The sequence below is a fragment of the Nomascus leucogenys genome, chromosome 6 (assembly GCF_006542625.1).
Source record: "Nomascus leucogenys isolate Asia chromosome 6, Asia_NLE_v1, whole genome shotgun sequence".
NCBI lineage: Eukaryota > Metazoa > Chordata > Mammalia > Primates > Hylobatidae > Nomascus > Nomascus leucogenys.
In genome coordinates, this window is record NC_044386.1 from 118,757,007 (window position 1) to 118,774,961 (window position 17,955).

Consider the following 17,955-nt stretch of genomic DNA (forward strand, 5'->3'; position numbering starts at 1 on the left):
TCCTCCGTGACTATTAAATATCATGTTTTGGAAATCTGTCTCCTGTTAGGGAAAATGCTGTGATTTATTGTTAAGTTTAAGAAGTAGGTTATAAAATAACATAATTATGATACTATTAAATATTTTTTATTCCTATATATTAAATAACATGGAAAGATATAAACAAAACATCAATGGTAATTTCTTGGTGGTGGAATTATAGGTGATTTTGTGTGTGTGTGTGTTTCTGTGCTTTCCAGGTTTCCTTTCTTAACCTGTAATTTTGTCAACAATTTTCAAACAATAAATGTTATTTAAAAAATACCCAAAAAAAAGAGAAAGAAAGAGATCAACACCTCACTAGAAGACCATCCTGGCCAATATGGTGAAACCCTATCTCTACTAAAAATACAAAAGTTAGCTGAGCATGGTGGCACGCGCCTGTAGTCCCGCTACTCGGGAGGCGGAGGCAGGAGAATCGCTTGAACCCAGGAGGCAGGGGTTGCAGTGAGCCAAGATTGCAGCACTGCACTCCAGCCTGGCGACAAAGTGAGACTCTGTCTCAAAAAAAAAAGAAAATAGACAAAGGAAGCGGATAGTTCATAAAAGTAAAAATAGCTTCTAAGCTTGAACCAAAATTAATAATTAAATCACAACAACAATTTTCAATGTCACATTGACAAAGATTTTAAAAATCCGGGTACATGGAAGTGATGTGTTCAAATGACATCAGAAATCTGTCAAACGTACATCCGCTTTGATCTAGTAATTCCAGTTCTGTGGATGTATTCACAGAAGTCGCAAGATGCCTGTGTACAGATGTCTGTGCGATGTACTCTATGAGGGCAAAACGTAGGCGACGTCAGTGTGCAGCAGTGGAAGCTTCACTAATAAATACAATACTTCTAGACTGCTTTGGAAGGCAATCTGAGGCATGACAGAGAAAACGCAAGCTCTACAACTATATTGGCAACTGCTTTTAAAGACAGCACATGTGTGTGCGTGGGGTGGATGGAGGTAGAAAAACCACTGGATAGAAATGTACCAAAATGTTATAAGTAATGATTTATGATATTTATGTGTGATTTTTATTTTATCCTGTGGGCTTTCTCAGTTTTCCAAGTTTTTTTTTAAACAGTGAATGTATATTACTTTTCTACATAAAATAAGTATTGCAAAACAAGAAGTATCTGTCCTATTAGTTTACGTTTGTACTTTTTATACACTTCAAAAAAAAAACCCTAGAAATTCTTTTAATCTTTTAAGGAATCATTGTAACAATGATAAAGTTAACTTCCAAGTGGCTTTTGTCTTCCTAGTCAGGAACTGGCTGAAAGCACAGTAATAGCCAAAGTCAATGGTGAGCTGTGGGACCTGGACCGCCCATTGGAAGGGGACTCCTCTCTAGAGCTGCTTACATTTGATAATGAGGAAGCTCAAGCTGTGAGTATTTAAAAACCAGACAGCCAAACTTTGGGTAGTTATGTTGTAAACTACATTATATAAGAGGCCACATACTGAAGTCATGAATGTTGAGTCTTTTGGGGTTTCTAAGATTTAAAATTTGAATATTGATGTTTAATAAATATTTGTGGCATGAATGTATACAAATACATGTCAGTTTTTAAAGTAGCCCATATTTATAATTTTTCTTTCTTTCTTTCTTTCTTTCTTTCTTTCTTTCTTTCTTTCTTTCTTTTTTTTTTTTTTTTTGAGATGGGGTCTTACTCTGTCACCCAGACTGGAGTGCAGTGGCGCAATCACGGCTCACTGCAGCCTCAACCTCCCCTGGCTCAGGTGATCCTCCCACCTCAGCCTCCCAGCCACCTGGGACTACAGGTGCACACCACCACACTCAGCTAATTTTTCATATTTTTGTAGAGACAGGGTTTTGCTATGTTGCCCAGGCTGTTCTCAAACTCCTGGGCTCAAGCAGTATGCCTCCCTCAGCCTCCCATAGTGCTAGGATTACAGGTGTGGGCCACTGTGCCCAGCCTTATCATTTCTTACAATAATCATTTCCTTAAGTTAGAATGCTTTGGTTATTAAATCAACATGTGTTTGAAATGAATTGTTAAGAGGCCATTAAAAATGGGTCTACTTTATAATTTAATATGTATAGGAGAATTGGAAGAAATTACAAGACTCAAATATCCTTTAAATACTTAATATAATTTTGTATAAAATACCACATTTTTCACATATGCATGTGATACATGATTTCTGATATACGTTGTCACCTGAACATTGCAGTCGCCCTTCAAGCTGTCCATTATCTTCATAAAACCTAATTTATGATTAGCTTAGGTTACAATAATTGCAAGGCTTATGCTAAATTTCTTTAAACTATAAGAACCATATTATAATTTCTGTTTAAAATACGCAAAGTATAACCATTAAATATGTAAACAGTACACTATTAATAAAACCATGTTTAAATGTGATTTTCAGAAAGTTCAGTACTGTAAACTGAATTCAGAACTCTCCAGCCATAGCTAGCCATGCCTCAGTTTTTATGCAGTACTGTCTATGTGATATCTGCATGTAGATATTGTACAAGAATCTTCAGTACATTCACCATGAAATTTTGGATTTTAACCCCAAAACTTACTTCTTCCTGTTTGCCTAAGTCAGTGCATTACTCCACCACATACCCAATAGCTCAACCCAGAACCTTGGAGGTTTTGTGTGATTCCTCCCCATCCCTCAACTCCATCTCCAGTGATGGGTAAGCCCAGTAGATTTTACTTCCTAACATATCTAGAATCTGTCCACTTCTCTCCCTCTCCATTGCCACTGCCTGAGAATCTGCACTCACCTTGTTATAGAACCACCCAAGAAACTGCCTACTTGCTGTTTTGTCCCCTGAAATTCATTCCCATCAAGCTATCAAATGATGTGTGTAAATGTGAATTTAATCATTTTGCTTAAAACCCTTTAATGCACCCCATTGCATTTGGAGTAAAATGCAAGCTTCTCCACAGGGCCTGCGTGGTCTCTGGCCTTTCCTTACCTCTCTAACCTTTCTCAAGCTATGCTTTGTCACATCCCCTACGTGTTAGTCACACAGGCCTTCCTGAGTCCCCATGAATGCAGGACACTCACCGTTTTTCTGTATTACAGAGCCCTGTTCATCTCCTTTTAAACACCCTTCTCATCTTAGAATTAATGCACGTCCAGGTTTGTTTATTGCCTGTGTCTTCGCCAATAGGATGTACCTGTGTGGGGGCTGTGACTATGTCTGTTTCTTTCACTATTGTATACCCAGCACAGTGTTTGGCTCAACAAATATGTAGGTGTGGACAGTGCACCACATGGGAGATTTGGGCTGATGCTAGCAGTCAACCTGCCATCCTAGCAGCATCCAAAGGAGAAGTGCTGTGCCCTAAGGACTGACCCTCTGGGTCTGTCTGCAGATCATATCCCAGCCTATTGCTGTGGGCTGGGATTGCACATAGTGCTCCATTATCTAACTCCTTCGGCTCTGATTCATTTTATCAAACAGCTTTTTAATTGTAACTTGCTTTCTATTTAATAAAAAGAAAGTGCTGAAAGATGAGTTGGTTATCTTACTCCTTTGGTACCTATATTTATTTGGTGACTTTGGTTAGTTTCAGTTTATCCATAAACTAAAATGAATTCCATGGGAACTCAAAACAGTATCAACTTTTTGAACTTGGAGGACTGACAAGCGGGCTCTGGACTGTGGCTAATGAACCGATACATACACTTCTCAGGGGTCTCAGGCAGCCAGCAGACGTTCCCTGGCAACACTTTTTTCTTCCTGAGGCATCTTTCAAACTTCCACAGTCACATGCTATTCAATACACGAAGACTGCTGTGGAGATGCAGGATCTCGTTAACTCTAGTGGTGTCAGAAACACTTCAGTGCTCTGTGTCCAGCTCAGAGAGGGTGCCCCTGGAGAAAAAGAAGACAGCTAGCATCTGGCACTCCTCGGCCTTCCTCCCACTCTGGGCTTCAGTCAGGTTTGCACACAGCTGCTCTGCTGGCTGTTCTGAGGTGTTCATCCCTCGTGGCTGACATGCACAGAGGAAATGGGGTTGTAGCCGAGCTCTAGCTGCCACTCTCAGCAGAGCAGCTTCACACGGGCACTGAGCAAGTGGCTCTGGTGGAATGTCAGGGAGGGCTCAGAAAGCATTCTCTTCTAAGTGGGCATTGAAGATTTTCCTTTCAAGTTGATGTTGCTGCCCTTGGTCTTGCCATTTATCTCCTTAAAATTTTCTACTTGTTTACCTCATTTTACTACTAATTTTCCATGACATACTTTTGGTAGCTAATGGCCTCTCTGTCCATGCCATGCAGGTGTACTGGCACTCCAGTGCTCACATTCTTGGGGAGGCCATGGAGCTTTACTACGGAGGCCACCTGTGCTACGGTCCGCCCATCGAAAATGGGTTTTATTATGACATGTTCATTGAAGACAGGTAACACACTGAATACTAGCTTGTGAATGCATGTATTTCAATTGTATTGTTTTGTAATGGTTACATACTAACTTAGTAACTATATACTGTTGGCCCTTACATCATGTGGGGTTAGGGGCACCGACGCCCATGCAGTTGAAAATCCAAGTTCAACTTGTGATTCCTCCTAAACTTAACTAATAGCCTGTTGTTAGCTAGACGCCTTAATGAAAACATAAACAGTTGAGTACCTCAAACTTTGTATCTTACGTGTATTATATGCTATATTCTTAAAATAAGCTAGAGAAAAGAGATGTTAAAATCATAAGGAAGAGAAAGTGTATTTACCATTCATTTAGTAGAAGTGGATCAGTATAAAGCTCTTCATCTTCACGCTGAGTAGGCTGATGAGGGAGTGGAAGGGTTGGTCTTGTTGTCTCAGGGTGGCAGAGGCAGAAGAAAATCCACATATAAGTGGACCCATGCAGTTCTAACCTTTTTTTGTTTAATGGTCAACTGTATTGCATAATATGATTATAGATTGGTTGACCAATTTTGAAAATTATTTTTGGTTTAGAAATAGTCTAAGGCATTTAACTAAAAATTATTTTTAGTCAAATCTAGTTTAGATTCAAGAGATACTTCTAAGATTGTTTTCTTTTTTGTCCCCAGAAGAATATGATCTGCTATTTATCTAATCTTGGACGTGCTAGAGCGTGGTATTAATTACGACCAGAATTGAAAGCTTAATTCCTAGAGAGAGGCTAGTTTAATTCGCTCCACGATAATCAAGGACATCATTAACCTCAGCCAAACATCTCACATAGTTGAGTGCCGGACAGGGATGTTTCACAGACGCTTCACATTCCATAGGCCTATGCTTGAATCGTTAGCAAACAGCCAGCCCCGTCCACCTCCTGCCCTGAATTCCTCATAGCTCTTAAGGGTACCTCCAGCTGCCACAACCAAAACCTCTGATCCTTCTACTTCCTCCCTCCTCTTCACCACCACCCCACCATCCAGTTGTTTAATCCAGTTCTGCCAATTTTATCCCCTAAATAGTTCTCCCACCCGCCTCTCCTTCTCTCACTTCTGCCTTAAGTTAGCCCCATGGCATCTCTAGCCTGGATGACTGTGGTGCATTTTGTCTTTACCTTCTCCTGCACACTGCTTAATGACCTCCCCAACCAAGCACCCAACGCTCTGTAGCTACTACTTACAGACTTGTCCAGTCTGAACCACTATTACTTACAACCATGAAACTGTGTTTACCTACAACACTTCTGATCTCAAAGGTGTGGGTTTTTTCCACATCAACGGCCAGCGCTCCAACTCTCTGGACACCAACGAGGTGTCTAATGATTGAACTCAATTCTGACACTATATACCGTGAGTTAGTGCAGATCCCCCAGGTCAAGGGCTCAGTCCCACAAGACTGCCCCCAATTCAGATGCCAGCTGGAAGTCTGGGCCTTCCATACTTTTGACCTACAGGCTACAAATCGGGAGTTCCCATGACCCCATCCTTGGGTTCAATAATTTGCTAGACTGGCTCACAGAACTCAAGAAGGCACTTTACTTACCTTACTAGTGTATTATAATGGAAGTTACAAAGGATAGAGATGAACAGCCTGATGAAAGAGATGCTTATGGTGAGGTATGTGGCGGGGCACAGAGATGCCGTGTGTCTCTGGGCGCCATGCCTCAAGCACCTGGATGTGTTCAATAACCTGGAAGCTCTGTGAGTCTCGTCGTTTAGGGATTTTTATGGAGGTTTCGTTATAGAGGCACAATTGATTAAATCATTGACCATTGGTGATAACCCAATCTCTAGCCCCTCTCCTCTCCCCGAAGGAGGCAGGTGGGGGTGCTGAAAGTCCCAACCCTTTAATCATGCCTTGGTCTTTCTGGTGACCAGTTCCCATTCTGAAGCTACCTAGGAGACCTAGCCACCAGTCATCTCATCAGCACACAAAAGACACTCGTATCACTCCGGAGATTTCAGGATCTTAAAAACCCTGTGCCAGAAATCTGGACGAAGACCAAATATATGTTTCTTATTGTATCACAGTTTCACATCCAGTTCATCTCTTGTTAACACGGCTCCAGTATTCGTTCAACAAGGTGTTTTTGCTGCCTGCTGTGTGCTCTGTGCTGGGTGCTGGTGATTCAGCAGTGAAGGAACCAGTCTGTCCTCATGGAGCTAACAGTGTTTGGGGGAAGACAGCAAATGCACAAGCAGCCATCTGCTGCCTGGTAGTGATGACTATAGGAACATCAGCCAGGTGTGGGAGGTGTGTGCCATGACAGGCAGGTGGGCAGGAAGGAGCAGGTGGCATTGAAGCAGACCGGAGTGGAGGGAGGGAGCAAGCCCTGAGGATGGGGATACTTACGACATCTCCAGGGAGAAGGTTCCAGGCCTCTGTGGGACTGTCCTGGTGTGGGGATATGTGTGGCTTGTTTGAGGAGTGGCAAGGAAGCTAGTGTGGCGGGAGGGAGTGAGCACTGACCGGGGGTGACTGAAAGGAAGTGAGTCCGTGCATAGTGGAGGCTGAGTGCCGCTGGGAGCACCGCTACTCTGCAGTCCACATGGGTCTCTCCCCGCCTTGGTTCCATAGCCAGTGAGGGCAGGGACTTGGTGAGCACTGCATTTAGCTCTTGAGCAAAACTAAAGTATGTGAAGGGTAAGGAAGACCACACAAAAGAAAGGCCTCAGAGGAGCTCACAGTCCACCTGGGTGTCTCCTAGCAGGGCTTCCTGCTCCCCTTGCAGCAGAGGAGAAATGAGGCAGGTCATGGCACCTGTTGATGCCCCAGTCTCCCTCATTGAGACACAAGAGTAGTGACTGTATGAACGTGTGACTTTCTGAAGTCCTGGAACAGTAAGACAGCAGATTCAAATGTGTCACTGCTGAGGCTCCAGGACAAAGGAAAGAGGGAATGCATAATGTCTGGAAGATGGATGTCGGTTCTCTGCTCTTCTTTTTAGAGCAGTGTCCAGCACAGAATTGTCAGCCCTGGAGAATATATGTAAAGCCATCATCAAAGAAAAGCAACCTTTTGAAAGACTAGAAGTCAGCAAGGAAATCCTCCTCGAAATGTTTAAGGTAACTTGGGGAAACTCCTAAACCTCTTACTAGGAATATTAAAAATCAACGTAGACTAGCTTCCCCACCTTCCCCCAAATAATTAGCTGTTGCTAACCAAATTGTTCTAATTCTGTTAAGCTACTGTGAGGTTGTTACCAGTTACTTGCTGTGACATTTCCCTCCCCATCTATTTCCTGAACATTTGAGGGGAGACATAGGTAGGTAAAGGGCCAGGTGAATAATTTTCACGTGTGTTTATAAATCTGATTAATTCTGAGTATTGTGAATATCTGTCCCCTAAATTCAACAATATTTATAATCCCATACAAAATGCTGCCTTTTTCTCTTTTCTGTGGGAGTTTTCTATTAACTTTTGTTTCAGATTTTAACCTAGTGTAACCTGTGTAAAACAGTAACTTTCTCTTTATATTTTTTTGACCAACATACTTAAATATATTCCTGATTTTATGTTTTAAAACATACATATTGGAGAAAACATACATTTTGTTTTTTATTTTGGGTTTTTGTTTTGTTTTTTTTTTTTTGAGACAGAGTCTCTCTCTGCCTCCCAGGCTAGAGTGCAGTGGCACTATCTTGGCTCACTACTATCTTGGCTCACTGCAACCTCCGCCTCCTGGGTTCAAGCAATTATCCTGTCTCAGTCCCTCAGCTGGGACTACAGGCATGTGCCACCATGCCTGGCTAATTTTTCTATCCTTTTAGTAGAGACAAAGTTTTGCCATGTTGGCCAGGCTGGTCTTGAATTCCTGACCTCAAGTGATCTACCCGCCTCAGCCTCCTAAAGTGCTGGGATTACAGGCGTGAGCCACCGCGCCCAACCAAAAACACGTATTTTGAAAACACAGTATTATTAGTTTTGTGGGCTTGAATAAAAAAATAGAGTTGGTTTTGGTAAAAGGTTGCAGTATTCTTTTTTGTGCAGTAAAATATATAACATATAAAATTCACCATTTAATCCTTTCTAAGTATACAGTTCTGTGGCATTAAGTACATTGACAATGTCGTCAACCCATCACCACCATCCATCTCCAAAGCTTTTTATCTTGCCAGTCAGAAGTACCCATTAAACATTAGCTCCCCATTCCCGCCCTGCCCCCAGCCCCTGGCCACCACCATTCTACTCTGTCTCTGAATTTGGTTCCTCTAGGCACTTCATATCAGTGGAATCATGACAATATTTATCCTTTTGTGACTGGCTTGTTTCACTCAGCAAAAAGTCCTCAAGATTCATTCATATTTTAATGTGTGTCAGAATCTCCTTCCTTTATAAGGTTGAATAATATTCCATTGTACGGATAGACCACATTTTGTTTATCCATTCATCCACCTATAGACACGTGGGTTGCTTCTACCTTTTGGCTACTATTGGGAACAGTGCTGCTGTGAACATGGGTGTGTAAAGTTCGGTTTGAGTCTCTATTTTACGTCTTTTGGGAATATACTTAGAAGGGGAATTTCTGGGTCCCATGACAATTCTGTTTTTAAGTTTTGAGAACTCGCCATACCGTTTGGTGCAGTGGCTACACCATGTTACAGTCCCACCAGTGATGCACAAGAGGTTCAGTTCTTCCACATCCTTGCCAACACTTGTTTGTTTGTTTTTAATCATAGACATCCTAATGGTTGTGAAGTGGTATCTCGTTGGGGTTTTGGTTTTGATTTGCATTTCTCTCATGACGGAGTAATGGTGAGCATCTTAATGTGCTTATTGGCCATTTGTGTATTTTCTTGAAGAAATGTCTTTGGAGAAATGTCTGTTGAGCTCTTTTGCCCATTTTTGAATTAGGTTTTTTGTATTTGAGTTATAAGAGTTCTTGATATATTCTGAATATCCATTTCTTAACAGATATGTGATTTGCAAATATTTAATTCTGTGGGTTGCCTTTTTTGCAGCCACTTTTAAGAACTAAACACAATCTTTGTTAAGGAAAATGATTTGATGTGAATATATAGATATGAAACAGGTAAATCATACAGATACGGGTTTTTCTCCCAACAACTAGCTCCTTTAAGTAGTTATTTAATATAAAGTGCCTTGTATACCCTGATAATAGTGATGGAAGCAGAAAAGAAAGGAAAAGGAAAAAAACCCTTAGTTTTATAAATATATCGTCATTACGATAAACTTTGCTTTTGTTTTTATACAAGTTAATAATATAGCTGGGTCCTTGTCAGAATTTTATTGATTAATGTAGCTAAAATTAGATCTTCTAGAACAGTACTGTCCAATAGAAACATAATGGGATCCATTAGTCTGAGTTACATGTGTAACCTTAAATTTTATGGCAGCTACATTTTAAAAGTAAAAGTTGCAATTAATTTTAACAAATTTTTTAACCCAATATATAAAAAGTATAATTTCAATGGTAGCCGGTATGAAGAATGATTAACTAATGATTTTATTCTTCTTTTTGCAACATTATACTTCCAAAGTCCAGTGTGTTTTATACTCACTGCACATCTTCTTTCAAATTAGTGGCATTTGAGGCCAGGTGTGGTGGCTCACACCTGTAATCCCAGTACTTTGGGAGGCCAAGGCAGGCGGATCACTTGAGGTCAGGAGTTTGAGACCAGCCTGGCCAACCTGGTGAAACCCTGTCTCTACTAAAAATACAAAAATTAGCACATAGTAAAAATACAAAAATAAAATACAGGCATGGTGGTACGTGCCTGTAATTCCAGCTACTCGGGAGGCTGAGGCAGAATCGCTTGAACCAGGGAGACAGACATTGCAGTGAGCCAAGATGGCGCCACTGCACTCTAGCCTGGGTGAGGGAGTGAGACTGTGTCTCAAAAACCACCACAACAACAAAGTCAACAACAAATTAATGGCATTTGAAATGCCCAGTAGCCACGTGGCTTGTGGCCTCCATGCTGCATGGTGTCGCTCAAGCCTGTGAGCTGTTTGTATCCCTCGTGTCTCAGCACCTAGAACATCAGTAGATGACCTTTCAATGTTTCTTGAAAATAAGTAGTTTTCTTCATTTCAACATTGTGTGTAATAATGTGTAAATATGTTTTTCTTTGTAGTGCAATAAATTTAAATGCCACATTCTGAATGAGAAGGTTCACACTGCAGCCACCACCGTGTACAGGTTTGTGTCCACACATGTTAAACGCTGCTCAGTGGTAAACTTGAAGGTGTTAGCAGTAGAGGCCGAGTTTGTTTTCTGGTTGGAGATCGATTTTTCAAGTTGTGTAGTTGATAATCTACTGTAGTTACAATCTTCAAGATGTTTTCACTGAAGAGAAATGATGATTTTCCCCTTTTTAGTAGTCAGGACAGTACTGAGACCCGTATTTTGTTTCCTGGGTGTCGGCTGTAACAGGATTTTTCTCCGTGCGAGTGATGCTGTTGGGCAAGGGGTTTCTGTTCTGTCCTTCCACGTTCTTACTAATGTGGCAGTGGGGGCCATTACAAGCCATCTCCTCGGCAGTGATTCTCTGCCTCATACTTACTGTCCAGAGTGCAAGTGTAGAAGAGTCTGCCCCATTGTCCGGAGTCCAAGTGTACAATCTTCATGCGTTAGCAGGATACTCATGATGAGACAAAAAGAAAATACTGGGAAACAAAGGCAGGATCAAATGTAAGAGGAGGCAAGTGAAGTTAATACCAGAATCACTTAGCTCTGTTCGTTTAACCTCAGGTTCCTGAGCGCCTTTTTATTTATTCGTGTGTATACACCTTATATGTAATTGCTGTTCCCTTTTCCGTGTGTTCCGGCCGTCTGGGTGCTGCTAGGACTATCACAGTACCGGCTTAGAAGACCTGGTATTTCTTTAATTATAACCACAGAGATTCTCCCTCGTGGTACTAATTTTCCACAGTCAAGGACTTATGGTTCTCTGGTTTAATTGTACTGTAAGTAAAATCATATCCCCTTTGTGCAAAGCTATGCACGGTGCATTTCTTAAAACTTAAAAATAAATGAAAATGTAGAAAACAGGCTAAGTTTTAAATTTCTGGCTTCTAATGCTTGAGCTGTTGGGTTTTAGAACCTTACTTAGGTCAACATTGACACTTTTTGTAGTTTTTCAATTTGAATGGCTTGTATTTAATTTTTGAAAAAAACAAAGTAAAGCTTTTCTTTTATGGCTTTCTTTTTTTTTTTTTTTTTTAATTTTTTGAGATGGAGTCTTGCACTGTCGCCCAGGCTGGAGTGCGATGGTGCGTCCTTGGTTCACCGCAACCTCTGCCTCCCAGATTCAAGTGATTCTCCTGCCTCACCCTCCCAAGTAGCTGGGGTTACAGGCACCCACTACCACACCCAGCTAATTTTTTGTATTTTTTAGTAGAGACAGGGTTTCACTATGTTGGCGAGGCTGGTCTCGAATGCCTGACCTCGTGATCCACCGGCCTTGGCCTCCCAAAGTGCTGGGATTACAGGTGTGAGCCGCCACACCCGGCCCTGTGGCTTTCTGTTTAAAGGTTCGAGTATTGAAGGCTTTCATGCTAATTTGGCATTCCTTCCCTTATCTGAGTGTTGCTTACAAGCTCTCTCCCTAGAGAACAATACACAAAGACTGGCCATTGAAAGAGATGACATTTTCGTGTTTGCCAGTCTGTAAGCCAGTCCCTTTTTGTATTCATTGTAATTTTTAAGTTTTTAATCAGAGAATTGCATAGTTTCTTTCAGAAGATGTTCTGTGGTTTTTGAATCTAGAGGGCAGAGTGGACTCTGAGGCCAGATGAATCGCCTCTCTCCTTCACCCGAAATTAAAAGTGGCATTGCTACATATAAATAAGTGAAGTTCTACCTAAAACGTAGGATATTATGGCTTATAATGAATAGTCCAAAACACTGTAACTGTGCCTGAGCATGTCCTAAATATTTCATTATAGGTGCGGTCCATTAATTGACCTTTGCAAAGGTCCACATGTAAGACACACTGGAAAAATTAAAACCATCAAAATTTTTAAGGTAAGGATTGATTTTTTTTTTGAATACAGTAAACTTAAGGTGCACTAGCTATTAAAGGATTTCAATCATATCTTTTGTAGTCTGAACATCATATTTTAAAATATTTCATTCTTATTTGATGAAAACTAATAAAATCATTTAGAATTTTGATAATTAGAACACTATAGGTAGCTTTTGTTTATCATTTTACCTTATTGTAAGTGTTATAACATTTCTTTTTCATACGATATTTTATTTTATTTTTTATTTTTCTGAGACAGAGTCTTGCTCTGTTGCCCAAGCTGGAGTGCAGTGGTGTGATCTTGGCTTACTGCAATCTCTGCCTCCTGGGTTCAAGCGATTCTCCTGCCCCAGCCTCCTGAGGAGCTGGGATTACAGGCGTGCACCACCACACCCGGCTAATTTTTGTATTTTTAGTCGAGATGGGGTTTTACCACATTGGTCAGGCTGGTCTTGAACTCCTAACCTCAGGTGATCCGCCTGCCTCAGTCTCCCAAAGTGCTGGGATTATAGGCGTGAGCCACTGCGCCTGGCCTTTTTCATACACTATTTTAAAATATTGTTCTGTATACTATGGTTTTCTCGAATAGCCCTGATGTGAACAAGAATATTTGTCTGTATGTGAAAGTAATGTACTGCAGGATAAAGAAAACAGCAGAAGGGGACAGGATGTTGTAATGGAGAAAACGTCGCTCTGGGGTTAGGAGGCAGGGGACTGACTTGGCAGACCCAGCCTTTCTTGGCTTTGATTTTCTTCCAGGTAAAATGGGGCTGGCTAATGGCACTGTTCTTAATCATTGACTGTAGGTCAGCAAGACCGACCTTTACTTCCCTATACCTACCGTCTGTTCTGCCCCGTCCTTGGTGATTCTGATTGCTGCTTAGCCTTCCCTCCTTTCTGTGTGTTCTCACTGTCATTCCTAGAATCCATAGCACACTCTACATAATTTGCTGGTTAATGGTATAATTTAGGCTGGGAAGGTTTAGTTAGAATCCATTTTAAGATTGTTCCCAGCACTACAAAAAGTCTTCTTTAAGCTTTGTTGATTTTGTTTGTTTGTTTGATTTTGAGACGAGGTCTTGGCTTTGTCACCCAGGTTGGAGTGCAGTGGCACAAACACTGCTCACTGCAGCCTCGACCTCCTGGGCTCAAACAGTCCTCCTGCCCCAGTCTCCCAAGTAGCTGTGATCACAGGCATGTGCCATCGTGCCTGGCTAGTTTTTGTATTTTCTGCACAGATGGGGTTTTGCCATGTTGTCCAGGCTAGTCCCAAACTCCTCAGCTCAAAGGATCTAACCACCTTGGCCTGAGATCATAACCACCAAAGTGCTGAGATTATAGGCATGAGCCACCACGCAGGGCTGCTTTGTTGACATTTTAGTGGAAAATTGCGTTCGTATTTAAGAGCAGTTTTACTTACAACTGAATGTTTGATGTATTTACCAAAATCCTGTTTGATATTTAGAATTCCTCAACATATTGGGAGGGCAATCCTGAAATGGAAACGTTGCAGAGGATCTATGGAATATCCTTTCCTGATAACAAGATGATGAGAAACTGGGAAAAGTCCCAAGAGGAAGCAAAGAACCGAGATCACAGGAAGATCGGGAAGGTATGCCCCACATCTTAATCACTAGAGATGTAATCATGCGCCAACATGGGAATGTTTCTGTCTCACAAAACTAAGTTGCTTTAAAAATAAGATTTCTTCTTCTTCTCTCCCGTTTAGCTGGCGCTCATAGTCTGCTGCCGAGTTCTTTGATTTTAATACCCCAGATGTCTTCTAACCTCTTTCCTTCCTATATCTTTTATTAATTTTTGAAAATTGTACCCTTCTCTTATTTTTGTCGTGATATAAAAATAAAGTTGTTTTTGGTGAAACCCCATCTCTACTAAAAATACAAAAAAATTAGCTGGGCGTGGCAGCGTGCCTGTGTAGTCCCAGCTACTCTGGAAGCTGAGGCAGGAGAATCACTTGGGCCCGGCAGGCAGAGGTTGCAGTGAGCCGAGGTCGCGCCACTGCACTCCAGCCTGGGCGACAGAGCGAGACTCGGTCTCAAGAAAAAAAAAAGAGTTGTGTTTTACATTCTGTGCACTTTATAGCATCCTTTGTATCTGGGAGACAGAGCAGCATGTAGAAGGAAAAAATCAGATTGGAAAGCAACTAGGCCTGAGCTTTAGGCCCAGTCCTTGTACTCACTAGTCGTGTTAGATGATGGGCAAGCTCCGTGTCCTTGTCTTCCTTGCTGGGTAGCCTTGCAGGGTGGCTGTGAAGACAGAAACTGGATGATGGTGCTTGGTTCAGGATAGGCTCTCAGTAAGTGACAGCCATGATGATCGTCATCACCTAAAGCCCACCTCCTGCAATGAACTTTTTTGGTCTTTTTACCATGGTGTCTCCCCATGAGTGCCATACTCCAAGTGTGCCAGGTAAGAAAATTCGCAGAAAATAGCAGAAGGTGAAATAAAAGCTAAGTTCAAAGCTAATTAGGCATAAATATGAATGGAAATTTTACATATGCTGTTGCCTATATTTAGGTATGTGTTGAATGGCCTTGGAATGTCTATTACTAAAGAAGATGGAAATAACTATTATGTGTTTTATTCCCAGCATATCGTGTGTGCAGTAAATATTAAGCAATAGCAGATGACATTTGAAATGCAATCATTGTTTCAATCTAGGAACAAGAGCTTTTCTTTTTCCATGATTTGAGTCCTGGGAGCTGTTTTTTCCTTCCCAGAGGAGCCTTCATTTATAATACACTTACGGATTTCATACGAGTAAGTTAACTTTAAAATGTTTTATTCTTATTCAATTCCAGTTTACATTTTTACTATTTTCTGTCATAATAAAGTGGTCAAGCATTTCCATTAATTTTACTATGATAACATTAATAAGGATTTTGAGGTTAAAAGTGAGATACTGTTCAGACGTGGTGGCTCACGCCTATAATCTCAGCACTTTGGGAGGCCGAGGTGGGCAGATCACCTGAGGTCAGGAGTTCGAGACCAGCCTGGCCAACATGGTGAAACCCTGTCTCAACTAAAAATACAAAAATTAGCTGAGTGTGGTGGTGCACGCCTGTAATCCCAGCTACTCAAGAGGCTGGCAGGAGAATTGCTTGAACCCGGGAGGCAGAGGTTGCAGTGAGCCGGGATTGTGCCACTGCACTCCAACCTGGTGACAGAGCAAGACTCCATCTCAAAGGAAAAAAAAAAAAAATGAGGTACTAGATTGTACCTTCTAATAATAACATGGAGATAATTTCTGTTTTCCCTAAATACATTCCCGGATTTCATAAAATTCACTTTTTGTCCATATAAGTTTCCAAACCATGTAGAATATAAAGGTAAGCATTAGACTAAGTGTGGCACTCCCTGTGAAAAAGAAGAAAGGAGAAAGTGTCATCTCTGGTACAGTGTTAAACCATGAAGCATTGCTTCTCCAAATGTGCTTCATGGGCCCCTGATGCTTCCCTCTGCCCATAGCATGACTCCCAGGTGATATGGCGGCTCCAGAGGAAAGAGGAAAAAACCAATAGTGCAGAATACCTACTTGTAATACAAGCTCATGGGTGGGAAAGTCCTTAGTATTTACGTGATAAGGACTCTGGAGACAGAGTTCATTGGTGATCCAGGCGGGCTACTAGGGTTACGTTTCCATGCTTGCACTGTTTTGTCTTTCCTATAATCATTACCTAAATTTTTCACTTACTTAGTTTTTTTATGTGCCCACCACTAATTCATGCTCAGATTTCTCTCGAAAACCACCAGTCTCCTTGCAACATATTCTGCGATGATTCAGGTAATTGCTCAGTAATTTTTTTTTCAAATGTGGTCCTACTCCAGAATTAACTTGCTACTAAGATTCTTGCAAGCTGATGGCTTAGGACTTCTTTTCATCATCATCTTGGCCACTCCCCTTATGTCCCTTCCTATGCTGAGTCCTTTTTCCTGGTCCCTGTCTATCTCTTCGTTGCTTATCTTTAATTCTCATTTGAGGTTCACTTTCTTCCGTAACTTTCTGAGAAGAGAATACATGGCATGTGGCCTGTGCTGGTTATTCTCTGTTTGCTTCTCCAGTCTTGTTCTCCTTCCTTTTCTTCTCGTGCTGTGCCCCTGGAGGCTGACCTCTGTATTCTATCACCTGGGGTACACATCTTCCAGTAGGGACTGGCCAATGTGAGGCAGTGGTAGGAGATCAGAGGGCAGTGGAAGAGACTTGAAGAATCACCAAAGATTATCAGAGATTTACATTTAGGCAGGTGGTGATGACCATCACAGCTGCTGATTTGGATGTGCTGTCTTTTCTGGAAAATCAACATGGCCCCTGGCACCTTGTACTCTCAAGTTGGGAGTACAATAGATGGAGAATGAACAGAAAGCCTTTACGGTGGCATTAAGGGGATCTCTTGTTTTTTATAGATGCAAGACAGATGTGGCTGATGAACAGGAGCAGGGCCTGATTGTGAGGGTCACCAAACTGTAAAGGCATTTAAATGCACAAACCCAATGATCTCTTATTCTAAGGTAAGGGCACTGCTTGGGAAGGCATGGGTCCCTGAGGCTTGGAATGAGAATATTTGACAGACACAGACGACACTGAGAACTTTGAATTTCTAGATACCTTTGTCTGAAGGAATTGGCCTTACCATGAAAAAAACCTTTTAGGGAATTCAGCTGTTTTTTGTGTTGGTTTTTTGTTATTATGGTTGTGTCACTTCCCATATCAAGTAATATTTTATTAGATGCCAAATACGATATTTACTTCAAGTGTAGAGGCTCCAGATGATGTTATCTCCCACTGGAGCATTCACCCTCTGCTACTGTTAAAGACTGATCATTCAATTCAATCAGAGATTGCACTGGGTTAGGGCTGGCTTCCATTTTAATAAGATCCAACTTTTGATCCTGTTTCTGGGCCATGACCCCCTTGGGTTTCCAATTGACAGGCTGGTGGGTCTGTGTCTTTTCAGCCCCAAAGGACTGTAGGGAAGTCCATTCCACTCTTCCAATGTGTTCTATTCTTAACAAATAACTCCAAGGCTCATCTAATTACTACGTTGGCTCAAAAATCCAAGATGTCGTCTGAATCAGGCCTAGAGGCAGATGAGGCTCCTCGGGTGCAGTTTCTTGGCAACAGATCATCAAGTACATTTCCTCTACATTTTAAGACCTGTGAACTAAAAACTCAAGGTATCTGTCAGCCACCTCATCCTCCCATCTTCTTCACATTATAAAATGGTGCTTGCGGAAAATAATGCAATAGATAGTCTTATTCAAAAAGGAGTGGGGTAGGGTAGGAGGCACATAGTAGTCACCATCTGTAGAAATTCTGGTATCTACCAGTCATCACTGCCCCCGGGTCAAAAGATACACTTTGATTAAGATCCAGTTTTGCCCCGCCTGTCTGTGATTCTGCCCTCTGAGTCATCCTTTCTCTTCCATAAGAAATGGCTCATAGGTGCCTTAGGGTAGCTTTCTTTAAAAAAAAAAAAAAAAAATTATTTTTTTATTTTT

General features: G+C 41.5%; 1 protein-coding gene across 1 annotated transcript in view; it reads left to right on the top strand.

Moving 5' to 3' along the window:
• LOC115835584 (threonine--tRNA ligase 2, cytoplasmic-like) overlaps nucleotides 1-17,955 on the top strand; it is a 72,646-nt gene that overhangs the window by 8,313 nt on the left and 46,378 nt on the right. The window contains 7 exon segments of the mRNA XM_030815137.1: nucleotides 1,299-1,422; nucleotides 4,304-4,425; nucleotides 7,392-7,509; nucleotides 10,543-10,607; nucleotides 12,356-12,434; nucleotides 13,901-14,047; nucleotides 15,118-15,216. Of these exon segments, the coding sequence (XP_030670997.1) occupies nucleotides 1,299-1,422; nucleotides 4,304-4,425; nucleotides 7,392-7,509; nucleotides 10,543-10,607; nucleotides 12,356-12,434; nucleotides 13,901-14,047; nucleotides 15,118-15,216 (754 nt within the window).